Below are 12,878 nucleotides of genomic sequence, written 5' to 3' on the forward strand. Positions count from 1 at the left end.
AATGATCGCTAAATGATTTACTAATTATCGATATGTAGGAATATATAACATACACAACTATTTTCACACATGCCATATTCAAATCCAAAATCATGGACATTTGAGAAATTAAGTTATTTGTACTTGATTTGGCCAAAAATTCAGTCCAATTTCGTTCATTTTTAAATTGAGTCTAATTTAAAACAGATAAAGTTTGATTATAAATCAGTTGTCATTAAATAATTAAATAAATTATATTTCGTATGATAAAAATTCTCATATTTACAGGTTAAAAACAAAAACTATGTCAAAATTTTAATTGTAATATAGTAATATATGAGGTAATTACATTGAAAACACTTACAAAATAAAAGTACTTTATGCTCGCAAACTTATCTTTGTATTTAATTTAAGAACAAATTTGAACTCGGAGAAATGATTTTAAATTGTAAAAATAAATACTTTTACTCATGTCGTGTCTTTGAGTTTACATTCATTTGTTTGTCCAGCCAACTTCGGTAAATTTTTTATTTTAATAGCTATCTCACGTTACTCATAAAATTTTATTCACATAATTAATCTATTACATATACAAATTTATGTTTTAATTTTAATCACATATTTCTTTCACACCATCATAAAATACGAATTTTTATCGGAGTATTAGACTCCTTTAGAAACTTTGTTCTTACACTTGTATTGAAATGGAATGAAGAGTATTTTATTATTTTTCATTTATCCGAAAACAAAACAACGAATGAATAGGCATTTCTTGTTGCAAAACAAACTACCGAATTATAATTGCGATGAACTGGTACTACATACTTGTGGAAATGGCAACTTTCTTGCAAGGCTGTTCCTCACCCTCATCAAAATAGACATTTGTCTATGATCTATATTTACAAAGAGTTCCATGCCTTTGTCACTTAGAATAGCATTTGTAAAATTATCAATTTACTTAACCCAATACATTATCAATTAAAAAGTATATATAAAAAGTATATATATATATACTCCCTCTGTCTCTTTTAATTTGTAACTCTTTTCATATTATTTATCTCATTAATTTTGCAACCTTTTTTTTATAATGCTCTCACTCCTTTTACTCACATTTACAAATTTATAATCTCACTCTATTCTAATTACTCATTTTTATCATTCACTTTTTTTTTTGTCTTTGTTATTTTGCCAAAAAATCATCAAAAATCAATATTTTTTTTAATATGCCTGCAGCCGATTTTGTATGAGAATATCTCACGATGAGACGATCTTAAAACAAAAGGTGATAAACTAAAATTTTCTACTATAAGATAAAATTTAACTCAAGGCAAATCTCACTGTTACGCATAAAATCCATAAAATGTTGGGAGATGATCCTGCTTTCTTGTGAGCTTTAAAGTTCTGTGTACGTTAGACAAGAACATAGGTACACCGTACATCTTTATTTGAGGCTACTCAAGTTTAAGCAGCTAAGGAGTACGTACTTAATACTTATCACTCATTTGAAACAAGTACATAAAGCAGAATTTTTGTTCGACTACAAGAATCCTGGGAAAGCATACGAAAAAGTGCAGTTGTCAAACAAAGGAGATTCGTATTAATGGTTTGCCCAATAGGACTATCATCATAGTAGTAGTCACCATATGTACAGTTCAAACAAAAACTCAAAAAATGATTCCAAGCCTAAAAAACTCGGATAGTAGTGCACCCACAGTATTACCATCCCCGCCAAATATACAAAACCCTATCACTGTACTTCCATGTGTGCAATTTTGAGTTCCGATTTGAGTTCTAGATCATTCTATGGTCCCTCACAGCTTTTACTCCCCACTTCAGTAGCAGTAGTTCACGGTAGTAAGCATGGCAGGACGATTAGACGATTACAAATATTGGTCATACGAAGCATCGAGATTATCAGCTTAGAACGGCACAGTAAATGGCAAGGCATGGATTCCGACTTCGGCCAGCAATTGTGCCCTCGGCTGTATGACAGAAGCTGAGCACGGAAGATTGTCTGTACTGCTTTGAGTATTATCGACATCAACTCTTGCTCGTTTGCTTGGTCTATCTTCATCCTTCTTACTAAACAGCCAATCTTCATCGTCATAGTCGACATCGCATCCAATCAGTGTTGGAGGAGCCCAATTCACGAACAAGTTCTTACGCATGGCCTCATTTTTCAGCATTCTCTTGTCATGAGATGACAGTTTCACCGATGATTCTCGGGATTTGCCTTTGTCATGAGATGCATTAGTCTTCTCAATCAACTGAGTTGTATCAACAGAAACTGATTGTGAAGGAGCATTATTCTGGATCCCTTGAACAACGGGGATTGCATCCTTCGGTTTGATGGATGACTCCGGTTTTACAACGCTGCCACAATGCCGGGAAACTAGCTGTGAAGTAGTAGCATTTTTTGGGATCTCTTGAACAATGGTGACTACATCCTTTTGCTTAATGGATGATTCTGGTTTTACAACGCTGCCACAGGGCCGGAAAAATGGCTGTGAAGTATTAGCATTTTTTGGGATCCCTCGAACAATGGGGATCGCATCCTTCTGCTTAATGGATGATTCCGGTTTTACAACACTGCCACAAGGCCAGGAAGCTAGCTGTGAAGTAGTAGCATTTTTTGGGCTCCCTTGAACAATGGGGATTGCATTCTTAGGTTTAATGGATGACTCCGGTTTTACAACGCAACGCCGGGATACTAGCTGTGAAGTAGTAGCATTTTTCGGAATCCCTCGAACAAGGGGAATTGCATTCTTTGGTTTAATGGATGACTCCAGCCTTACAACGCTATCACAAGGCCGAACCAGGCTTTGTGATGCGGGGCGATCTTCTCTGATGTGTGAGGTAAAACCCACAGGTTGCTGCTCGTTAATTGCTGGTTTACTAGGTTCATCTTTTACTGGAGGACTCAAAATGCGAATTCGAATTTTTTTCCCTGCAACATCAATGACATTAGCACATAATTCAAGCAAACACAAACATGAAAAACGACTCTACTCATACAAGTAGGATTCTCATTTCTCACCATTGCTTTGTTTGCTACTAGGAGATGAACAATACTTCCTCTTACTACTGTTCCCAGTACTATCAGAAGAGCAAGACTTATTCTGTGAATCAATCGGCCGGCCATGTTCTTCAGTAACACCACTCCTTTCGAACTTTCCATTGGATTCAAGGGGCTTATCTACAAAATCCCGTTTTCCAATTTCATCAGTAGGAAGAGGAGCATTAATTTTACCCTTCTTTTCCTCTTTCCTTTTTTTCTTCTCCCTTTTTTCCTTCTTCCTTTCTTCTTTGTCTTTCTTCTCCTTCCTATCTGCTTTGTCTTTCTTCTTTTCTGAAGATTTAGACTTGACTTTTTTCAAGTCTGAGATGGGCTTCTCGGCTACACAGTCTGAGATCGCCCTTTCTCTTTCTTTTTGGAGCTTTAAAGCACCAAAAACAGTAAATTTAGACCATGTAATGGATAGTAGCAAGCTAATAGAGCAAGCATGACCAGAATGGATAAATTCACAGTGCATCCCAAGTCAAATTAACATCACCAGGGGGACATGCAAGGGTAACAACCACATCATGCCTTTCACATTTATCAAATTCAGTCAGGAAAAACATCATCCCATAGTACAAAATCACTGGGATAAAAATGAGCTTTAAGCGCACAAACTATGTATTAATCAAATAATAACCCACAAAAACTTGCACCAAAAGTTACCCATTTCAGTTCTAAAAACACCATTAGAAACTTTATTTAACAAAACGAATAAAAATGGTGGAAGCCAAATTAAGTCAAGTGAATAAAACAATGGTGAACTTTAAGACACAACGAATTGGCTTCTGAAGACCAAAAAATGGAAAATTTTCCATGCCAGAAGCTCAAACAACAATTGTGCTTAGAACAATGTAAAAAATTTCTGCTCAAAACCATTAACTTTGAAAAAATTAACATATACTTATGTTTGCCAAAAACCCAATATTACACCTTATTAAAAAAAACCCAGTAAAACCCTAATTTAATTTTCTAGACTACAAGAACAGCCATTAAACAAATCTCAAAATTGGGTCCGTGATAATGTGGACTAACACTTCATCCAAACATTTGAAAGATACAAAAAGGCGTCAAATTGATCAAGGGCATCAATTACAAAAGGGCATCATAAAATAAACAATACCATAGAATAAACATTCATTTATAGCTACTATGTTCTTTTGTACCTTTATATAATACATTTACAATTTGAGTTTAGCTAATTGCTTTACATAATTATACAATCTTCAAACAATTAATCACGAGATAGCATAAATCATGAATAAGTCATACGTTGAGCAAATTTACAAAATTTTTTTAATATTTGGATGGGTTTTGGGGCTCAACAAACCTTAATCGATAAGATCAAGGCCTCGTGGCTAGAGCACTTCCCAGCATACCCAGGTGGAGGAAATGGATAACAACGAGACATCTTCCTTCTTGATTTGATTCACTCACGAAAACTAACAATCAATCTAATAAATCTCCACTTTTTTTTTGTTATTTTCCTCTTTTCTCTCTAGTCCGTACTAAAAATCAAATTTTAGAAAACCCAAAAAGTAACCAGAAAATTTGATATAAGGGTTTGAAAGATCTGAAGACCAGATGATTCGATCAAAAATCAAAAGGAACAATCTAATAAAACCTTTATTTTTGTTATTTTCCTCTTTTTCTCTCTAATCCGATCTAAAAATTAAAAATCAAGAAAATCCTAATAGTACCCAGAAAAAATCGAAAGAAGGGTTTGAGATCTGAAGATCTGTTGATTTAATTGAAGATCGGCGGGCTTCGACTCGTAAAAATTTGGAAACCCTAGGTTTCGCCTCCGTAGATATGAAGAGAGAGAGAGAGAGAGAATGGGAAATCGCCTCCTCTTAAGGAATCTTGTGAGAGGAGGAAAATTTGTGAGATCTGAATTGAAAGAGGCAGAGTGAAATCGCCTATGTGTATTTATAGCGAATGTCAAACCGACCTTCCTAGAGATTAGGTTGTTAACGCTTCTTTACTGGGCTTTTTTCATCTTTGGCCTTTGCTTTGCAAATTGCAATTTTTTTTCGAAAGATGCAAATTGCAATTCTTAAGAATGGCTTTGCTTGCGTGAAAGGGTCAAGACCTATGGTTGTAATTAAAGGTGTTCAACAGGCTGGATTATGACAGCGCGAAACGGAGCGGTGCAATTAAAAGTCCATTTAAACTCGACCCACTTTGACTCCTTTATTAAAAGATTCATATAATAGTTTTTAGTATATTTTATGGCCCGTTAGGTCGACTCATATTTGTATATAATAAAATCATATACAAATATAAAAACAGGTTCTCTCTTGAAAGATCGTCTTTTCTAAAGACAGCTCTCAAGAGCCCAGTCTACTTTCCTTCTTTAATAAATATCTTAATTCAAAATAAAAACTGTTGTTTAAAAAACTGCTATTTTTTAAAAAAACTGTAGAAAACTGTAGAAAACTGCTTTCTTTTTAGAAGATGAAAAGGTTTTCTGATTAACTGCATATTCCCAAGCAAAATAAAATATCATTTAATAATAAATCAGATTTTTTTCATTTTTTTAAAAAAAATTAAGGTTCCTCAATAGTGAAAAAAAGTGATGTTGAAGATGACAATTATGGCTAATTTTTATGATTTGGGGTTAAAATAATATATTTGGGGTAACATAATATATTTGGGGTTATAACAGAATATATTTGTGGTTATAACATAATATATTTGAGGTTATAACTCAATATATTTGGAATTAAAACTTAATATATTTGAGGTTTTATAACATAATATATTTGCTTGTATTATTATAGTATCAATTTTGTAGTATTATATCACAAATATATACTATTATAATCCCAAATCTATTACGTTATAACCGCAATTATATATTTTGTTATAACCCCAACTTTATTATGTTATAACTCTAAATATATTATGGTTATAACCTCAAATATATTATGTTATAATTACAAATATATTATATTATAACTCCCAATACATTATGTTATAACAACAATTGCTTTTATTAATTTCCCCTAAACAGTAAACATTATTGTCTTCTTTAACATCACTATTTACACCATTGATGAAGCTTAATTTATAAAAAAAAATCAGAAAATTGTAAATCCAACTAATATTTAACACAATCAACCCAAAAAAAAATGAAAATAAAAACTTTATAAACCAAAATGATGAAGTATAAATACATAACTTTGATGATTTTGCAAATGTTGAAAAAGATAAACAGAGAATAAACAACAATGAAATTTGAGAGAGGAAGATACAGATTGAAAACCACAAATGGAGTTTGAGAGAGGAATATGAGTAGTTTTGTCAGAAAAGAGAAAAAGAAAAACTTAAAATAGAAGTTAAAAAGCATTGTTTAGAAAATTTTGTTATTTAAAAAAAAAAAATTAAATTTGGGCTGGCCCAAACTTGAGACTTCTTTTGTAAAGACGGTCTCAAGTAAGAATTTGTGATATAAAAAAAATGGTAAAAAGTTTTTCGCAACCAATTCCTATAATAATTCAATATGGCCCGGCCCGATCCGACCCTTTACACCAATCGTTGATGGCCGACCCGTTATTGACCAGACTCACTAATAACACGTTAAAATGTGACACAACCCTTGACCCATTGGGTCAATCCGTCCCGTTAAACACCTCTAATTGTAATTTACAAGGAGCTACTCTCTATGAAAACACATTCTTGTACAAAACCTGTACCACCCCGAGATTTTCTGACATCATTAATTAATATTTTAATAACTTTTGGGGATTTAATAATTATTTAAATTAATTTAGAAGTAGTTTTAATAAATTCCTTTCATATACGAATTTAAATATTAACATATATTTATATTAAAAATACAATTACGATTTCTAATATAAAGAGTTCGAGTCAAATATTTTTTTTTTATTAAAATGTGCGAGTACACAAAAGGTGAGTCTCTTAGTTGAGTCTCGCAAGAAAATGAATTTAGATTAAATAAATAAATGAATAAATAAATAAATAATAATAATAATAATAATAAGGCATGAAAACCCAAATGCCCCAAACTAGCCGTCACTCTCTCCTTCTTCCCTCTCCCTCTTCCTCTTCTCCCTGTGACACCATACTCCCTCAAACCTCACGTTTGGAGCCTCCCAACAGCATCACCAGCCTCACTCACGGCAGCCAGCAGCAGGAAGGCTGCTTCTCTCCTCCCTCACGGCAGCCAACAGCAAGAAGGCTGCGTCTCTCTCCCTTACGGCAGCAGCAAGCTGTAGATCTCCCCACCACCAGCAGCTCGGCTACTGTACCGCCAACAGGGGACAGTCCATGCGACTCCTTCTCCCCATTACGCACAGTGAGTCACCACCACCACTAAAACCACCTTACCTCCTTGTTCATCTCCTAGTTTCACTTTTATGAGCCATCTCTTCTCTTTTCTCTAATTAATTTTCTAGTTTTATTTGGAGTTTTATTAAGTGTATTGAGTTTGATGTTGGTTTTGTGTTAAGTTCATTGAATCTTTTTGTGGGTAAGAGTTTGATGGATGAATTGAACATATTTATGACTTAGGGTTTGAAGTGTGATTAAAAATTATGGGTTGTGTTGACTGTGTGTTAGTTTCTTTGAATTTTACTATGAGTATTAATTAAAGGTGTTATCTTTGAAATTAGTAATAGTGTAGGCTTTCATGTGTTACATTATGGTGGTGTATTAGTTTATTGATTCTTGCAATGGAAAATGGTTAAAAGTATTATCTTTGAACATGAAATGAGTAGGATTTGGATTTAGAAATGAAATTACAAATGATGTGTGTTTTACGCTATATTTTGGTGATGATTGATTAAATAACCTTAAAAGTTATTTTAATATTTAGTCGATTGGTTATTGTTGTGATAATTAGTAATGGTGATGATTTTAGTTGTCTATGAAAGTGATTTTGGTTGTTAAATTGAGAATAATAGTTATTAATTGTTGTGAATTACAAGTACTCTCATTAGGTTGTTATTGAAGTCATAATGCATAATGTTAGTAAGCCAAGAGCATAATGTCAACGTATCGTCGATGGTTGCTAAAGTTACTTGCTGTGATGTTTTGATTACAGTTCTTTCTAGCTTTGGAGAATGTAACAAATGATATCGCGATTCGATAACTCTAAGATTTGCCTTATCTTTGAATAAGTGTTATATTAAAATTGTAAGGCTTAGTTGTGATTAGTTATTTTTGGGTAACGCGAACCGATATACTCAAAATTAGTTGATGAAAAGGAAAGATTTATACATGCTTTTACTTTTAAATTGGTGAAAGGACTCATGTTGTGTTGAGTTAATGATTTTGACTTGTATTGAATGAATTGTGTGCGTGCTAGAGTAATCAAAAACTCATGTTGAATGGGTGATAGTGGTTACTTGGGCCTTTTTAGCTGGTATGACAAAGTAGTTAAGGGAACTTATTAGTTCTATTTCTAATTTATATAGGTTCTTAGTTCTATTCCTAATTTATATAGGTTCCCAGTTCATAAGAGGAAAGTAGGACCTTAGTTGGGTTATTTTTGTAACTTTTGGTCATGCAGTGACGCTTGCAGGTACATACACGCAGTAATTAACCCTTATATGCATCTTGCATTGTATATTTATCGATATTGAATTGTTTTAAAACACATGTTGTACACTATTTATGAATTATCGTCGAATGAAATATCGAAGTTATTGATTATATGATTTTCAAGTTTACTGGTAGAGAATGGTACTAGTATGCCAAATGCTGATAATGATTTAGAATGAGAACGATTCTCTTTTTATTGATATTGGTTGTTATTTGTTTGAAAGGGAGCGAGTCCTTTATTAATGATATTGATTATCTTTAGTTTGAATAGTGAATGGTTTCCTTATTGATGAGATTAATTATTGCTAGTTTGAATGGGAATGACTCCCTTATTGATGAGTTTGACTTATGTTAGTTTGAACAGGAATGAGTCCCTTTGTGATGGAGCAAGAAAGTTGTTGGTTGTAATGGGAATGAGTCCCTTATTGATGAGATTCATATCAAATTTGTTTGGTTATTGTGACTCCAATGGATAGGGTACCCCAGTGGGTTTAGTTCCCGAAGGTAGGACCATCTATATATGGTCGTTGTACGGGGGTGTGATCATGCTTTACCATTGGGTGCTGGTATGGCCCGTCACCACCCTTGGTTGAGGTGTTGCCATGTGGGTCTTGTAAACCCCAATATGGTAGCCTCTAGTCACATATATAGATAGATATTTGAAAGTGGTTAAGCTCTTGGTTGAAGTGATACCAAGAAATTATGAAGTCGAAAAGAAGTGAAGAAGATGGAAATGACAGTGAGAAGTAAGAATTGATGTTTAGTGGTTGTAATTAGCACCTAGAGTGTTGTTGAATCAGCCTCATATTATGACACACGCTATTGATACTAATTATGCCTTACTATGATATGATGTTAGTTTCTGACATGTACATGTTTGATTTGTTTTAAATGGCTCTTTCTATGATGGCCCTGTGATGACACGTTTGATATTTCCGTCTTACGTTGAGCAGCAGGGAGATCATAGATAGACTTAAACAGGTTATAGAGTCTCTCGTGCATTGCATATGGGGGATCGAGCGTGCAACTTATGTTTATAATAATGTTTTCATGGTTTTAACCCCAAAGTTTTATGTTTTGCTTGATTGTATATGTTTTGAGAGGCATGCGACCTTCATTTGTATAAGTTTATTTCCGCTGCATAATTTTCTGGTTTGTATGTTTTAGTTTAAAAGTTTTGTCATTTGAAACACAAGCTTTTACATTGGAACCACGATCCACGCTTGACATGAGAAGCTGGCGACGATTTCATTCTGCCGTGATATAGTTTTGATAGGCCGTTGATGCCTTTACTAGATTCTAATAACTTTTATTTTTTTTACAAAGGCGCACAGTTTTAGGGCAGACGCTGCCGAAATTTTCAGTGACATTTTAAAAGTTTATTATTATTTTATCTATTTTATTTTAATGTAATACCCGAATTTCCTCCCGCCCTTTACGGTTTTGGTTTCATACAAGGGGTCGAAAATGTAGGGGTGTTACAAAACCATTTCTAATTGGGTCGGACCATAAAAGAAAATATAGAGTATGTTACTCGGTGGATAATAAGGATATTGTAAGTAGACATTTAAGATATTCTAAGTATCGCACGTTTACTCGGTGGGCATTAGAGATATTGTAAGTAGGCATTTAAGATATTGGAAGTATTACATGCTTACTCAATGGGTATTAAGGATACTGTAAGTAAGCATTTAAGATATTGTAAGTGTAGGCATTAATAATGATGTAAATAGGCATTTGGGTTGATGTAAGTAGGCATAAATGATACTGTAAGTAAACATTTAAGGATATTGTAAATAGGCATTAAGGATATTGTAAGTAGACATTAAGGCTACGATAAGTAGGCATTAAGGATGATGTAAATAGGCGATAAGGATATAATAAGGGGTGTTTGGTATAAAGAGTGGAAAGAAAATGGAAAGATTAGTATTAAAGAAGGGTAACAGTAATGATAAGGATTATTGTAATTAGTTGTTTAGTATAATTAGGTAAGGGAAACACATTGTTTCCCATTATTTTGCTATTTGCCTCTACAGTAATCAAAGTGATGAACAATAATTTACAACAAACAAAGTCAAACCTAAAAAATATAAAACAAAAATAAATTTTAATTTTCCACTACATTACTGGGTCTACTACAACTGAAAACTAGATTTAAAAAATATAAAATATATTATTCTAAATTATTCACATGGGCTGAAATTTGATTTTCATAAGTGCAGGTGATGAACACAAAGTTATGCTAGAAGTGTACCGAAGTTTCTGAATTTCGCAAGATAGAAAGAGGGAAAAAAGGGAATTTGTTACCATTGTTAAATGAGAGGAAACAAAATGAGGTTATTTGTTACCCTTAAGTAACGGATTTGCTTAACCAAATTTGATACCAAACAAAAAATAAGCTTATAAGTTAATTGAATCCTTTACCTACATAGAAAAAACCTTTACCAAACATCCCCTAAGTATGCATTAAGCTTTAATGGGCTAGGTTTGAGAGTCGTTTCCCATGAGACCGGCTGTAATGAAAAAACATTTGGTGAGATGACCTCAAACAAAGAGTGTATTCTTTAAATGTGTATTGGATGGACTATTTAACCCATGTATAAGATGCATTTTTTGGTGAGACGACTTTAAATAAAGAGTTTATATTCTTACAATATATATGAGATGAATTATTTAACCTAAATATAAAGCACGTCTCTCAATGAAACCCCAAGAGTTCTCTTACGTAAGGACGCAAAAATTTGTTTAAATGTTCAAACATATTAATATATAAAAGACCCCAATAATTCATCTAATTATTGCTGTGGGGACTGGAAATGTTGTAATACATGAGAATAACAAAAGCAAGTAAGAAAAATAGACCCAAAAAATGCATTTCAAAGAATAAGTGGTTGTTAACAGAACTATGTAAAAAGCTTACGAAAATTGTAGTATAAAACAGTAGTTAATGTTAAAAATGATGAAATTTCTGATGTTTTGAAGTTTATGAAACACTAAAATTTGAATTTATTGAAATATTTTCAATATTTTTGTAAATTGTGTGCTTATAATTATTTGTTTATTATTTAAAATGTATATTTACTTCACATATTATTAACCCATACTCAACATACCTTAAATTTAAGTAGCCTAAACCTCTACATGACATACTTCTAATCTCTACTGACATATTGTGAACTAAACTTTTAACTTGACATACATGAGATATCCTAAATGTTTACTTGTAGTATCTTAAACTTCTATTTTAGGTATCTTAAATGCCTATTTGAGACATGCGCAATTAATAGAGTAGTAACATAAAGTTTTTAATATTTTAAAATATTTAATTGTAATGGGATGGACCTCAAGATAGGCATCTCTTAGAGAAACAATCTCTCAAAAGACGATTGTAAGTAAAAAAAAATCTCTTTTTAAGTTATCTGTTGCATTTTTTTGATAATTTTTGATTTAATAATGTTAATATTTTTCCAACACTTATTTAAGCGTGAGGAATAACTTTAACCTCACATAACATATAAGCATGGCCAATAATATAATTAAGCGTGGAAGGAAACAATTTTTTTTTGAAGTGATAAGACAATAATAGTTTCACGTTGTTTCTACTAATTTACTAATTGATATGCACCTTGGAAGTATGCTATACTTTGTATTTAAGTTGACGTTTATATTATATATCCCTTCGTTCTCTAATGAAGTTTTCAAAAGAAATGTTCACGACAGTTAAGAAAAATAAAATATTTTAAATAGTGGATATATTATTTAATTGAATAATAAATTTAATTGGAGAAAAGTAAGGACCACAAGTATTAAAAAATATTAAAAGAAAATTAGTAGAAAAAATATGGGACCACAAGCTAAGAAAATATTAGTTTTATAAAGTTAATAATGTGGGGACCATAAGGAATATTAAAATGTTAAATTGAAATTAGTGTAAGATATGTGGAGTACGTAAGTATTATAAAAATATTAAAGTAAGTATGAATAAAATTATTTTTGTCCAAAATTTGTGACATAAATGAAAATATTTTCTATGGGAATAAATAAAACACCCAAAATGATAAATGGGAACTTCTTTAAATAATGGAGGGAGTATAAATTTTATCTTTTAATAAATCTATTATATTTTAATTTACTCTTTTTACATTTTATTTTTTTCGTAAAAGATTTCATTTTTTACAATGCTTTTAATAAATCTGTTAGGTTATGATATGCATTTAGTGTTGCTCTTATTACTTACAAACGGATATTCAACTATAAACTATTTAATTTTATA

The 12,878-nt window shown here is 32.1% G+C and overlaps 1 protein-coding gene across 2 annotated transcripts; it reads right to left on the reverse strand.

The window, feature by feature from the left end:
• Positions 1-1,337: 1,337 nt before the first annotated feature.
• Positions 1,338-5,101, reverse strand: LOC130810539 (uncharacterized). 2 transcript variants are annotated; one of them, XM_057676642.1, is made up of 3 exons: positions 4,368-5,101; positions 3,017-3,416; positions 1,341-2,926 (listed from the first exon to the last, which is right to left on the reverse strand). In XM_057676642.1, the coding sequence occupies exons 1-3, from the start codon at positions 4,446-4,448 to the stop codon at positions 1,899-1,901; spliced, it is 1,509 nt and encodes a 502-aa protein (XP_057532625.1). In that variant the 5' UTR covers positions 4,449-5,101; the 3' UTR covers positions 1,341-1,898. The 2 variants fall into 2 exon arrangements, with proteins under 2 accessions (XP_057532624.1, XP_057532625.1); XM_057676641.1 differs by having other exon boundaries at positions 1,338-2,926; positions 3,017-5,101.
• Between the last annotated feature and the right edge of the window lie 7,777 nt (positions 5,102-12,878).

This window comes from Amaranthus tricolor, chromosome 4 (genome assembly GCF_026212465.1).
Source record: "Amaranthus tricolor cultivar Red isolate AtriRed21 chromosome 4, ASM2621246v1, whole genome shotgun sequence".
Classification (NCBI taxonomy): Eukaryota; Viridiplantae; Streptophyta; class Magnoliopsida; order Caryophyllales; family Amaranthaceae; genus Amaranthus; species Amaranthus tricolor.

Excerpts from the sequence above, each read along its gene's own strand:
- LOC130810539 (XM_057676641.1), bottom strand. The coding sequence starts at position 3,512 with ATGCACTGTGAATTTATCCATTCTGGTCATGCTTGCTCTATTAGCTTG. Across the intron at positions 2,927-3,016 it reads TAGTAGCAAACAAAGCAATG|GGAAAAAAATTCGAATTCGC; the intron begins GTGAGAAATGAG and ends TTGATGTTGCAG.